We start from the raw sequence: 14600 nt of genomic DNA on the forward strand, positions 1-14600 counted from the left end.
TGTGCTCACTGCAGGCACAACATCCCAGAGGAGACTCCAAGACTTTCACTCCAGTCTGTGTCCAAAGGATGACAAGACTCTATTTGGTCCTTGTCTCAAACTTCCTTGTATTCTACCAGACGTGTAACATTACAGCAATGGAATATATCAGGAATAAATATATTTTCTTTTCTAAAAGTTCTCCTGAGCAGTTTGACGTTGAGAAATGCTGCAGGTCCTCCTAGCATGGTGTGTAAGGGATGACCACTGGTGTTAAGTACAAACCCCCTCCGCATCCTCCAGGTGGGACCACTGAGGGGACAGGGAAGGAAGAGAAAGATGAGGAGGAGAGGGTGGGGGTAGGAGGTGGTCGGGGACCATCATTGATACTGTCTGTAGTCGCTGAATGGGGGTGACTGGAGCTGGGATGGATCCTCTGACAACTGTGGGCCTGGAGGAGGGACAGGGGAAAAGGCAAATAAATACCAAAATGCAGGAGATTCTTCCTATTAACAGAATTCACAGCTGGTTTGTTTATATAAATACCTCTTAAAATGAATCATAAACCATGGTATTGTTTGGGTTTAATAAAAATTTTCAAAAGTTACATAGAATCAAAGACTGGTTGGGCTTGGAAAAGACCTTAAAGCTTATCCAATTCTACCCCCTCCCATGGCAGGGACACCTTCCACTAGCCCAGGTTGCTCCAAGCCCCAGACAATCTGGTCTTGGACACTTCCAGCATTGGGGCAGCCACAGCTTCTCTGGGCAACTTGTGTCATGGCCTCACCACCCTCACAGGAAGAATTTCTTCCAATATCCCATCTCACTGTGCCTTCTGGCAGTGGGAAGCCTCTCCCCCTTGCCCTGTCCCTCCAGGACCTTGTCTGACACCCCTCTTCAGCTCTCTTTTAGGAAAACTACACTGTTCAAGCTGCTCCAAAGACAAACCCCTTCTCTCTGAGTTTCATAGAATCCATGGAATTGTGGAATGATTTGGGTTGTCACAGCTGGTGGGTGAGCCCAGCAGGGGAGGGACTATGTTAGATCTGTTATTTGCAAATAGAGATGTGTTGGTGGGAGAGGTGGTGATTGGAGGCCACTGGGGGCATAGTGATCAAGAAATTATAAAATTCTCAATATTTGGTGAAGTCAATAGGAACATTAATAAGACTTTTACACTGGACTTTCGGAGGGCAGACTTTGGCCTATTCAAGAGACTTATTCAGAGAGTTTCTTGGGAAGTAGTCCTTAAAAATAAAGGAGTTCAGGAAGGGTGGGCATCTTCAAAATGGAGATCTTGAGGGCACAGGAACAGACTGTCCCTGTGTGTCAAAAGACAAGTCGACGAGGCAAACGTCCAGCCTGGATGGGCAAGGAGGTTTTGAAGGAAATCAGGAATCAAAAAAGGATGTATTATCTTTGGAAGGAGGGTCAGGTTTCTCAGGTAGTATTTAAGAGGGCTGCTAGAGCATGTAGGAAAAAAAATCAGGGATGCTAAAGCTCAGTTTGAACTTAAAATGGCGACTTTTGTAAAGGATAACAAAAAATGTTTTTATAAATATATTAGTAAAAGGAAGAGTAAGACTAACCTTTGTTCTTTATTAGATGCAGAAGAGAACTTAGGAACTGCAGATGAGGAGAAGGCAGAGGTGCTTAACGCCTTCGTCTCAGTTTTTAGTGAGAAGACTTGCCTTCAGGATAACTGTCCTCTTGGGCTGCTCAATCAAATGAGGGAGCAGAATGGTCCCCCCATTATCCAAGAGGAAGCAGTCAGAGAACTGCTGAGCCACCTGGATATTCATAAATCCATGGGACCAGATGGGATCCACCCCAGGGGGATGAGGCAGCTGGGAGATGAGTTTGCCAAGCTGCTCTCCATCATTTACCTACAGTCCTGGCTCACTGGGGAGGTTCCAAATGACTGGAAGCTGGCCAGTGTGATGCCCATTCACAACAAGGGTGGGAAGGACAATCCTGGCAATTATAGACCAGTCAGCCTAACCTCAGTACCCAGTTAGGTCATGGAACAGTTTATACTGAGTGTCATCAACACAGCACTTAAAGGATGGCCAGGGTATCAGACCCAGCCAGCACGGGTTTAGGAGGGGTAGGTTGTATTTGACCAACCTGATCTCCTTTTATGACCAAATGAACTGCCTAGTGGATATGGGAAAGGCTGTGGATGATGTGTACCTGGACTTCAGCAAGGTCTTTGGCACTGTCTCCCACAGCACACTCCTAGAAAAGCTGCAGCCCACGGCTGGGACAGGAGCACTCTTTCCTGGGCTCAGAACTGGCTGGATGGCTGGCCCAGAGAGTGGTGGTGAGTGGGGGCTGCATCCAGCTGGCAGCCAGTCACCAGTGGTGTCTCTCAGGGGTCTGTGCTGGGGCCAGCTCTGTTTAGTATATTGATTACATGGATGAGGGAATTGAGTCTTTCATTAGTAAATCTGCAGACGACACTAAGTTAGGATCATGTGTCCATCTGTTGGAAGGTGGGAGGGCTCTACAGAGAGACTTAGAATGGTTGAATGGATGGGATGAAGTTTAATAAGTCCAAATGCCAAGTCCTGCATTTTGGCCACAATAACCCCCTGCAGCATTATAGGCTGGAGACGGTGTGGCTGGACAGTGCCCAGGCAGAAAGGGACCTGGGGGTGCTGGTCCACAGCTGGCTGGACATGAGCCAGCAGTGTGCCCTGGTGGCTAAGAAGGCCAATGGCCCCTGGCCTGGATCAGGAATGGTGTGGCCAGAAGGAGTAGGGAGGTCATTCTTCCCCTGTACTTGGCACTGGTGAGGCCGTACCTTGAGTGCTGTGTCCAGTTCTGGGCCCTCAGGTTGGGAAGGATGTTGAGACACTCGAGCACGCCCAGAGGAGGGGAATGATGTTGGTGAGGGGCTTGGAACACAAACCCTGTGAGGAACGACTGAGGGAGCTAGGGTTGTCTAGCCTAGAGAAAAGGAGACTCAGAGGTGACCTTATCACTCTCTACAACTCCCTGAAAGTTGGTTGTGGTCAGGTGGGGCCAGTCTCTTTCACCAGGCAGCAACTGACAGAAGAAGAGGTCACAGTCTCAAGCTGCATCAAGGGAAATACAGGTTGGATATTAGGAAAAAGTTTTTTACAGAAAGGGTGATAAAGTTCTGGAATGGCCTGCCGGAGGAGGTGGTGGAGTCACCACCCCTGGATTTATTTAAAAAAAGACTGGGTGTGGCACTGGGCGCCATGGTTTAGTTGAGGTGTTGGGGGATGGGTTGGACTCAATGATCTTTAAGGTCTCTTCCAACCTGGTCATTCTGTGAATTCTGTGACCTTAAAGCTCATCTTGCTCCACCCTTTGCCATGGGCAGGGACACGTAGCACTAGACAAAGTTTCTAACAGGGAAATCGATCAGAGGAGGGAGAGGGGAACCTTTCCAGTCATCTAAAGGAGCTGGAAACTTGCACATTAGGGCTTTTGAGGTGACCTTGGCCCCTCTGGAAAAGTTTAACCACGGTGACTTGCCCGACAATAAAGCAACCAGTGAAATGGAACAAATGTGGATTCAGCTTCCTGATCTACTGCCTGCTGCTGGAGGGAGCAACACAGCTGTGGTGGGACAATCCAGAGAGAATTAATTGTCATAGACAGATGATACACCTTCTCCAAGGCAAATTAATTTTCAAGCATCTTTAAAAAACAGAAATTGTCATAGTTTAGGCTGTATGAAGAATATTAGTGAACAAACCCAGGAGAGGATTCACTTGGGAATTAGTGACCTGCTACTCATCCAACACTAGTGGTTTGTGTTCTTCCCAAAATAAGGTGGAGCATTTTCTCCTATGAGGAAAGGCTGGAAGAGCTGGCAATGTTAAACCTGGAGAGCAGAAGGCTTAGAGCCCCTTCCAGTGCCTAAAGAGGTTCCAAGAGACCTGGAGAGGGACTTCGGACAAGGGCCTGGAATCACAGAATAAGCGGGAATGGCTTCCAACTGACAGAGGGCAGAGTTAGATGGGATATTGGGACAGAATTCTTCCCTATGAAAGTGATGAGGCCCTGGCCCAGACAGCCCAGAGAAGCTGTGGCTGCCCCATCCCTGGCAGTGTCCAAGCCCAGGCTGGACGGAGCTTGGAGCAACCTGGGATAGTGGAAGGTGTCCCTACCTATGTCAGGAGGTAGAATGAGATGGACTTTGAGGTCCCTGCCACCCCAAACCAGTCTGGGATTCTCTGACAGAGGTATTTAGGATTTTCCAGAGGAAGCATTCAAACAACAGTATGTGACTCAGTGAGAGCTCTGCTTGCATTTTACTTGGGAAAGAAAAGAGGGATGTAGATATTGAAGCAGTTTAGAAGAGAATCACCACCACCCTTTTTGGAAATCATGTATCTGTACCTGCCAGGTCTTCATCCTCTCATTTACCTGGGGTTCCCCACACAGACCACAGCCTGCCAGAACCACCCCTCTTCTGCACAATTTTCTGCCTGCCATTCCCTCAAACCATTGTGTCTCACCCCTGAGTAAAACCCTTCTGCCACCATGTATGTGGCAGAAGCCAGGGACAGCAGGGACATCCCTGCTCTCAGCCATGCCACCTCCCATCTCCCAGCAGGAGATAATCTCATGTCATCAGCATCTGCAGCTCATTCTTGGCTTTCCACAGCCTCAGGAGCTGGCAGGGGAGTGCAGATTCACTCTAAGATAAGATGACTGACAGGGGCACATCAGCAAAGCAAATCCTTGTGACATATCCTCTGCCAGCTCCTTACCATTTGGGAATTGTGTGGAGGCAAATCTTGTCAGCAGAATTCCAGCTCCTTCGATTAGGGCCAGGAGAATTCCTCCCATTGCAGCAGATCCAACCATGGCAACAGGGCCATCTGGAAATTAAAAGCACAAACCAACATTTAATTTCTTTGCTGCATGTTAGAATCCATTGAATCCCAGGATGGTTTGGGCTGGAAGGGATCGTGAAGATCATTTCGTTCCAACCCCTCCATGGGCAGAGACACCTTCCACTATCCCAGGTTGCTTCAAGCCCATCCAACCTGGCCTTGGGCACTTCCAGGGATAGAACAGCCACAGCTGCTCTGGGTAACCTGTGTCAGGGCCTCACCACGCTCTCCATGCCTTAATCTCTCCTAAAACAGACTCAGAGCAGTAATTTTGCATCCATTAATCTGCATTAAAGGATAATTACTGGGCAACTCCCCCCATCCTCCCTTCAAGGAACACTGGGAACACTTGGGAGCCTAATTATTACTTTCCTAAGCACAGGAAAAAAGTTTCAGATTATTTTCCAGCATCTGAGACAGCAAATGCCAATTAGAGTGTCACTGCTGCTTTGCTACAACAATGAGAACTGTACGTTTAGAGAATAGGAGATTTTCAACTGATGTCCCCAGTTTCTTACTTCTTGCAGCTAAAATGGCTCCAGTCAGGGCTCCACTTGTGATGGAATTCCAGGGATCTTCCTTCCCTCTCATTCTGACCATACTGCAGTCAATCATGGAGAAGAGACCTCCCCAGACAGCAAAGCTCCCTGTTCCAAATCAAACCAAAGCCAGTCATGCTGCATAACAGATGCTGTGGTGTTACTGTGCTTCCTTTCAGACATGTAGTAAATTCAAACTCATAAAGAGCTAAATACGGTTAAAATCAATACAGGGAAATTTCCAACTTGACATGTCATCATCCCCCTCTCACCCCATTTTACATATGATCTCTAGATGCTACTAAGCTACAATTAACTACAGAAAAATTATCAAACTGTGATTATAATGGAACTTTCATCCTAACAAAGTCAGATTAGCAAAGGGAACTTCCAGATTTATCCCTTTTTAACATGCTTCCTTACAGACAATGATGGGGAGTCATGTCACACCTCACACCTCACCCAACCCTGTTCCTGTGGCCTCAGGAGCTCGGCATCCTACAGCACATGCATGGATACCCCCAAGTTCTATTCTTCATCCAAGCTGGATCACTCCTTGTAATGAGTTAGTTTTATCTTTACCCCTTCCACACCATGAAGAAGCTCCAGGGAGCTCTGCTGTTTAAGATATGACCAGTTATTACAGCTGGCTTATCACTCCAGGAACATGGACTGTTTCCTCCCCAACCAAACCCATTTTGGATATATCAGAACTGTATTTACCTATTGCTTGGGTCAACAAACCTGCTGAGACTCAGCGCAGGTGTCAGTACAGCTGCACCATGTTACATTCCCAAACTCTGTTATCTAACAACAGTCAATTCTGTGCAACAAAACCTCAAAATTCATTACCTCCCAGTTGTGGAGCTCTGGTTTTAATAGCTGTCAAACTGCCCCGCAGCCGGTGGTTTACACCCTAAAATAAGAGAATTCAGTCAAAAGAAAACAGTAAAATCTTACGGCCAAGCTGAGTCTATATTGCAAAACCCTGCCACAGGCCCAACACATTTCTAAGCACCCTCAGCAGCTGTAAGGAGCTGAGACAAAGCATACTTTACACCTATTTCACTATTTATCACTCCCATACAATATTCCTGTCAGGTACAGATGGGAATTACAGTCACCAGGCAGGAAACAATCTGGGTTCAGAGTCTCAGTGGGACTGAAGGAGGCATTACAGTAACATTTTATCAGGATAAGCAGTGATTTTTCACATGTATAATTTTTTCTTCCCAGCAGCTGGGGAATCCCACTAGTTGTCCTATGTTTAGTCATTCCTGCAGGTGCAATTGTAGGTGTCTTTGTAGTCAAGAGAAGCAAATTCATGTTGAGCCTTCCAGAGTCCAATACTCAACATGTCAGCCAGGACCCCACAGAACAATTGCACACTCTCCCAGACTTTAACACAGTTTAAAGAATATCCACCAAGTTTTATTTTTGTTACAATCACTCAGAAGTGGGGACAGGTATATTTAGCAAGTCTTAAGCAAAATTAAGACTCTAATTAAGCACATAGTCCTTTGCAAGTGAAGTGTCTGAAGGATCTGACTAGTTGGGAAACATTTATTAAACCCACCTCAAACCAACAGCTTATTGTCAGACTAATATCAAAAACACCTTATCTATGAAGTCAGAGAAATTTTAAAACTAATGTTCAACCAGCAATTGAAACTTAATTTACCAAATGTCTCTGCAATGAGTTTATAGCCAAAATTTTGCAGCAGATATCCCAAAAGTGAAAACCGACTTGTATCAGCAAAACTTCACTTCCATGCTTACTCACTCCTGCATTGAAAACAAATCTGAGCATTAAGAAATCGAGCTAATAAAAATTGCAATGATTAAAAAGAGATTAATTAAAGAAAAATATACCCTTTAATATAAATCTGAAGGAGAAAAAGATTCTTTGAGTCATTCCATATTTTAAAAGAAAGGGAAAGGCCAGGAGAGGAAGGAGAGCCTAGGCTTCATGTCCCTCCATGCAGACAGAACCACAGGCAGACGAATCTTTCCTGCTGCACTTCCCATCCTGAGGAAAATGTTCATCAGTTAGGAGGGACAAGTGACCAGTGTCCCGCTGCAGACACCAGAGCAAACGAGGAAGCAGCAACTTTATCCCAAAAGATGAAGAAATATCTTGAGCCACAACAGATTCTCATGGTCTGTATTAACAATGTAGAGGTCTTTAATCAGCCCTGCTGCCTGCACAGGGATTTATTCTCCTTCCCCTTTGCTGCCACACTCCCTGGGGAAGGACAGTGGAGGCAAGACTGCAGTCAATACACCTTCAGAGGATTATACTCACCACTGGGGAATTTCGGAAGCCTTTGATAGCCTGGAAAATGCCCCCTCCTATGGCCCCCATGGTGAAGGCCCCTCCACAGTCATCCACTATCCTCCAGGGACTGGAAAGAAAAATAGAGATGAAAATATTGAATCCCGTCATGTGAGTGGGATGGATCCAGCACTTCAGCACTGGTATAACTGGGGTGAAGACTGAGCCTGGTGGCTATACCATCTCACATCCAGCTAACTGCACAGGCAGCAACAAAAAATCAAGAATATTACAGCAAAACAGACTCAACCTTTGCCAGAGTCTCCTGGCCCACTTCCCCAGAGTGGGGAGTACCAAATAGATAGAAACGCCTGAACTCCTCACACAAGGCAGAGAGACATACTTCCATCATGGAAAACTCCTGCAGAATTCCAGCTCTGCCCTACACTACTTACATAGTGTAAATAGCTTTAAATTCCCTGATCTCATTCTTCTCTTGACCTAGAGAACTGAGGTACCAAATTCCATGAGACTCAGCTCCCAGGTGGCACGAAACACTTTTTCTTGAATCACTTGCCATTTTCATTAGTTCTGCTTATTTAAGTGAGGCTTCAAAGTCATCTTTGCTAGGCTGGAAAGGTTTTTCTTAAAGCAACCGGGATCTTTGAAGTCCACTCAAACAAAAGAGAGATCTCCTCAGAGGTACAGCACCCACAATTCCTGCTCCAACACCACAGAGCAGCCAGGAAAACCTTGCATAGAACCTTGCATAAAACCTTCCTGCAGCACAGGCTATCAGTACCTGACAAGGGACCCTTATTTACAGGTTCAGAACCTCTGCCAAGAACTGGAGCTTTGCAATCCTAAACCAAACTCCTGAATTAGGTGAGCTTTAAGACGCCATTAACTTCTGGTGTCACTGTGGGTCATTTCAGAGCACAGAATAACAAAGTTGTTTGGTTTCTTTCATCTTGTATCTAGATCTTCCAGCCAAGCACTCAGGTGATTTAACTCCTAAACTGCCAATCATCAGAAAATGCAAAAATCAGCCTACAACAGCATGCAGGTCACAAATCTGAGCACCATGGCAAGCTCAGTGTTTCTGTCAGGCAGGAGCATCAATGAGCACTTCCAATCTCACTTGTAACGTCATATTTCTGTTCTTGAGGATCCTCTACAGCTTCCAGCTCCTGCACATGAGGACCTGCCACTTCCCCACCTTACAGACCTCCCCTAGCGAGGGGTGACAAATCCCCCTCGCTGTGCTGCAGGCTTTGCCACAAGGTGTTTTCTTCCTGGAGAAAGTATCTCTAATTTTCAGTCTCTTCCGTTCACAACCCCCTACAAAGAGAACTCCTGCGTGCACAGGTCACACTCAAAGTTGGCTTTGCTTTTGTACCTTGGATTGCTGGGTTGTTCCCAAGGCACCAGGACCACACCCAAGTGTCACCACTGAGTGTGCCCAGTGACAGCTACATCCAGGTCCCAAACCCACAAGGCCTCAGGAAGCAGGGGGGATGTATTTTATCCTCCACCACCTCCTGTTTGTCTGCCATGCCTGCATATGGTCTCATCTTATCTCATTACAACCCCCTCAGCCCTAACTGCATTCAATAATTGAACAGTTTATTTTCCTTCCACTTTTTCCTGCATCAGGAAAAGGCTCCAGGCACACTCTTGTCCAAGATGCCAAGATGAAAAGCAACTCACATCATTTTTCTCAGGGATTTTTTTGTTGTTTTGTTCTTACATCTCCTGTGCAGATTTTTATCTCCTCTGCTATGAATAAAACATCCCAACCCTTCCTTTGTTAACTCTCTGAGAGTGATCTCATTAAAAAGCTTTTTGGAAATCTATATGGATTATATAAAGTGGGCTTCCCGTATACATAAAGTCAAGGAATTCCAATCTACAAATCATGGCTGCTTTATTCTTGAAGCCTTGTTAATGAGACCCCAGTCAAGGAATGCTTCCCTCTTTAACCTCATTAACTGTTACCTTCAGGGTTCCTAATTTTTCTTTTAAACTACTCTCCAAACCTTTCTGAGCAGCTTTTAAATGAGAGAACATCTTTGATCCCAGCACAGCCAGCATGTGTCAGCTCCTCCAAACTCCCTCAGAGCCGACACAAAATACCCCCAGACCTGGCACTGCCTGACCTCATAAAGAATTGGAGGAGAAGAAAAGAGATTATTCCATCGTTAATCTGGCACTTATCTACAAGCAAAACATTACTGTTAATTGTTTCCCTGATTCGGAGTGGAGCCTTAGCTATAGGGAAATGACATGTGGATAAGGTTGGGTTCCTGTTCCTAATAGCACCAGAAATTTCTCAAAGATGAGAAGAGCAGAGAGCAAGACTTCACTTTTCTCAGGGCTACGGGACAGCCACACACCAGCTCTGGCTGCCTGGGAGAGGGGTGAGTCCTCCCTCCAAGCCCCACAGCATCCTGCAGCTCTCCTGAATGCTGGATAACAATGGGAATCAGAGGCTGCCACAGTTTAAATGAACAAAGGGGCCTTTTCTCTGTGCCAACGGTTCAGAGGGCCTAGCGTGACTCCAGGACAGCAGCTCCCAGGGGCTGGGTAACAGGAGGACCACAGGGTGTCCAGCAGCCAAGGGGCCAGAACGATGGGGGACACCAACAGCCCCACATGGCTTGGCAGCAAAACATCCCCAACTGCACAGCATTAAGGACACAGCTTCATGCTATGCCTGGGGAGGGTGAGGAGGATATCAGGAGGAACTTCTCAACAGAAAGGACTGTCAGGCAGTGGAAGGGACTGCCTAGGGAGGTGGTGGAATTCCCATCCCTGGAGGTGTTCAAGGAATGACTGGACATGGCACTCAGAGCTCTGGTCTGGTTGACAAGGTGGGGTCACAGGTTGACAACAGGTCACAGGTTGGACCTGATGGTCTGAGAGATCTTTTCCAGCCTAAGTTATTCTGGGATTACCTGGAGCCCACAGCAATTTATTAATAAATACTATTTACTTTGCTCATGTTCCAGATGTTATGCTGTGAAAAGGCAGGGGTGATGTTTATGGACAAACTTAATGCATGTCAGGAGAGCAATCTGCAAAGTTTGGGAAAAGCCTCATGAACAGTCACAGGTCTCTGTCTGCAAAGGTGAGCAGAATCTCAGACTGGTTTGGGCTGGAAGAGACCTTGAAGCTCATCCTATTCCTTCCCCTACCATGGGCAGGGACAGCTTCCACCACCCCAGGTTGCTCCAAGCCCCAGTGTCCAACCTGGCCTTGGACATTGCCAGGGATGGGGCAGCCACAGCTTCTCTGGGCAACCTGGGCCAAGGCCTCATGACACAGGGAAGAATTTTTTCCCACTATCCCACCTAACCTTGCCCTCTGGCAGTGGGAAGCCATTCCAATCTGTCCTGCCTGTGACTCCAGGCCCTTGTCCCAAGTCCCTCACCATGATCAGAAACTTTGCCCCTGATTCAGTAACCCTGCACCTGAGCTTGCATTTAATCCTTTTACTACTCAAATACAACCTTTGACTTGCAACCAATGTGGCTGTGTAGGTCTACAAAGACAGTGCTGAACCATGACAGGATTCAGACATTGCCAGCTTGGCAAGGAGGGGGCCAGGCTAGGTTTATGGAAATGGAGAGGGAGAAGGGCAGGGCCAAGGGAGGCGTGATGGGAGCCTGGGGGGCCAAGGATGAGGGAGGACTTGGGGACTGAAGAGACGTTGAAGATGAATTAAGGACAAGAGAAGGCCAAGGTAATGTGTGAGTGAGACTGAGAGCAAGGTGGGCTGTCGATGAAAGGAAGGCTGAGATGGGAGGCTGAAGATGGTAGCACTGAGAATTGGGAGGGCTTTGGATGAGAGGGAGGACTGAGGATAGGGGCACTGAAATGGTGGCTGAGGATGAAGGGGAGACTGATGACTGGAGGGGCTGTACATCAGGTGGAGACAAGAGGTGAGCTGAGAATGAGGGGCGATTGAGGACAGATGATCTGAGATGGGGAGCAGAGGGGGAGGGGAGCAGCCTGTGGGGGATGAAGAAGGGACCGAAAATGTGAGGAGCTGAGAAAACGGGAAATTGAGGATAGGGAAGCCGATGATGGGGGACTGAGAATGAGGAGGCACTAAGGATAATGGAAGGCTGGAAGGGAAGCTGAGGATGAGGGACGGAGTTGCGAGTAAGGGGCTGCTGAAGGACAGAACGGGGGACCGTCAGTGCAGGGCCCGCCGCCCCCGGAGGCGCATGAGCCGTGCAGGTCGCAGGACCCCGCCAGCTCCTCGACGCTCCGGGAGGCCGCGCGGGACTCGGTAGCGGAGGGGTTTGGCTGCCCTGCCTCCGAACGGGGCCCTCGGCACGGCCGACACGGCCTCCCCGCCTCCCTCAGGGGGCCCCACCAAGGTCAACCCCGCCCCCCCGGCGGGGAGCGGCCCCGGGGTGCGCCCGCACCGCTCCCTCGCCCCGCCCCTTCCCTTCCTGGTGCTCACAGATCCCGATCCCGATCCCGATCCCGATCCCGATCCCGATCCCGATCCCGATCCCGATCCCGATCCCGATCCCGATTCCCTCACCAGGGCTCGCGAGCGTACTCCTCCATCTTGCTCGGCCCCACCACCTCCCCGCGCGCGATTGGCTGCGGCCGCCTTGCGCTGGCCAATGGCAGCGGAGGGCGGGACGAGGCGCCGATTACGGACGTATCTGCGCGTGCGCCATGCTCTGGCCCCGCCCCCGGCGCAGATTGAGAGGCGCAGTTACGGTGGCGGTGTTGTCTAGCCGTGAGGAGAGAAATGTCAGCGCGAGGGACGCGTTGGGTACGATGGAGCTTAAATTCCATCCAGTGCCACGCCTCGCTATGGGCAAGGACACTTTCCACTATTCCAGGGCGCTCTAAGTTCCGGCCATCCTGACCTTGGACATTGCCAGGCATGGGGCAGCCACAGCTTCTCTGGGCAACCTGGGCCAGGGCCTCACCATCCTCACAGGGAGAGGAATTCCTTCCCAATATCCCATCTAATCCTTGGGCAGTGGCAAGCTCTTTGTCCTGTCACTCCAGGACTTTGTCCAAAGTCCATCTCCAGCTCTTTTAGAAACTGTACCTGTGCAAGTTGCTCCAAGGACAAACCAGTCTGCTCCAAATTTAATGGAATTCAAGGAGTGGTTTGGGTTTGAAAGGACCTTAAATCTCATCCCATTCCACCCCCTACCATGGGCAGGGACATCTTCCACTAGACCAGATTGCTCCCAGCCTGTCCAACCTAGCCAGGGTCCAAGCCCTGCTGCATGAGCTGGGCTGACCTCACATGTCCCAGGGGATGTTCTTGTGGTCCTGCATGCAGCTGGAGCTGGGACTTGACATACCTATCACCAGGTCAGTTTCTTGGGCAGGCAGAGCTTGAATCCAGAGAACAGTGTCTGTGCCGGCAGCAAATTCCTGGGCAGCTTGCAAAGCTCTCAGCACAAGATGAGGGTGTTCCCTCTTGTCCCAACACTTGTTCCCTGGAACCAGCTGTACCCCCACCTGGCTCCACCAGCTCCTGTCAGGGTGCTGTGGAGAGTGAGAAGGTCCGCCCTCGGCCTCCTTTTCTGCCTTGAAGCCTTGCCCAACCCAGTGGTTTGCAGCCTAAGTTGTAAATTGCTTATTCTTTTCCACTCCTAATTTAACAGTACACTCTCTGCTCTCTTTGTAAGGGCAGCAAATCATTCAGTAGCAAAAACTTAATGCAAAACAGGTTGTTCTCTAGTGACTTAATTGTTTTAAAAAGTAATGGTCTGAAGCACCATGAAGGAGCTAGAATGCTCCACCTGCTGTGTTGGGTTTTGATGCTTTAAAAGACTCCTACTGTTTCATGAACAGGTGTGTTTGACCTCATTTAAGGGGGGAGTAGAGGTGATGCAATTTTGGAGATTCCTGGGAATCTCCAGGTATTGTGGCATTGTTGTTTCTGCCTTGGCCAAGAAAGAGAGATGGGAAAAGTAGGTAATATTGGCCTCTCTCAGCCACTGGAGCAACTCTCCCTACTCCTGTGTCCTCTGGCACTGCCGTGACTTCATCCCCCTGTGCAGGGCAGTGGTGAGGCAACACCTCCAATCCTGGGGTCAGTTCTGGGCCCCTCAGTTCAGGAAGGACATTGAGGGTCTTTAGTGTGTTTAGGGAAGGGAACAGAGCTGAGGAAGGTGCTGGAGAACCAGGAGCAGCTGAGGGAGCTGGGAGGAGCAGTCTGAAGAAAAGGAGGCTCAGGGAGGACCTGCTGGTTCTGCACAACTCCCTGACAGGAAGGGGGAGGAAGGGAGGTGTCAGGCATCAGGCTCTGCTGCCAGGGGACAAGGGACAGGTCAAGAGGAAACAGCCTTAAGCTGGGCCAGAGGAGGTTCAGTTTGGATACTGGAGAAAATTTCTTCCTGGAAAGGTTGGTCAGGCACTGGCACAGCTGCCCAGGACAGTGGTGTAATCACCATCCCTGGAGGGATTCAAAAAACTTATGGATGTGGCACTTGGGCACATGGGCTAGTCGTGGCCTTGGCAGTGCTGGGGGGATGTACAAGGCTTTTCCAAACTCAACAATTCTATTATGTTGTGACTGATCTGACCATTCTCAGAGTTGCAATCCTTTGCTGTAGCCCTTATTCTTTCCCCTAAAGAGTGGTAAATTAAATCAGGCCGAATGGTCATTCTGGTTCCACCTTTCACATGCTGTAGGAGAGAGCTGGTGAAACATGGTGAGTCCATGAGGTGCAGGAGCTTCTGCATCACCCAAGGGACCTGGTGCCACCCTCGGGCAGGCTCATGGAAGATATCCAAGGGCTTTCTGGGATTTCTGAGTTTCCCCACAGCCAGGATTTGTTTTGTTTCCCAAAATATATCACCTTCTCTACTCTTGTTGTCATGTAAGCATGTGTCTGGAGAGGAGGTTTTGGATAAAGATGCACTGGGTTTGGGAGA

General features: G+C 48.7%; 1 protein-coding gene across 1 annotated transcript; it reads right to left on the reverse strand.

The window, feature by feature from the left end:
• Positions 1–140: 140 nt before the first annotated feature.
• Positions 141–12379, reverse strand: TIMM17A (translocase of inner mitochondrial membrane 17A). The gene is made up of 6 exons (XM_059867435.1): positions 12232–12379; positions 7704–7803; positions 6251–6314; positions 5378–5506; positions 4734–4844; positions 141–430 (listed from the first exon to the last, which is right to left on the reverse strand). The coding sequence occupies exons 1-6, from the start codon at positions 12255–12257 to the stop codon at positions 360–362; spliced, it is 501 nt and encodes a 166-aa protein (XP_059723418.1). The 5' UTR covers positions 12258–12379; the 3' UTR covers positions 141–359.
• Positions 12380–14600: the final 2221 nt, after the last annotated feature.

Source organism: Haemorhous mexicanus, chromosome 25 (assembly GCF_027477595.1).
Source record: "Haemorhous mexicanus isolate bHaeMex1 chromosome 25, bHaeMex1.pri, whole genome shotgun sequence".
Classification (NCBI taxonomy): domain Eukaryota; kingdom Metazoa; phylum Chordata; class Aves; order Passeriformes; family Fringillidae; genus Haemorhous; species Haemorhous mexicanus.

Bases quoted from the DNA above. Each gene is read 5' to 3' on its own strand.
- TIMM17A (XM_059867435.1), bottom strand. From the start codon at position 12,257: ATGGAGGAGTACGCTCGCGAGCCCTG. The intron at 6,315-7,703 runs GTGAGTATAATC...CTCTTATTTTAG, and splicing joins GCTTCCGAAATTCCCCAGTG to GGTGTAAACCACCGGCTGCG. The intron at 431-4,733 runs GTAAGGAGCTGG...TCCCTCCTCCAG, and splicing joins CTCCACACAATTCCCAAATG to GCCCACAGTTGTCAGAGGAT.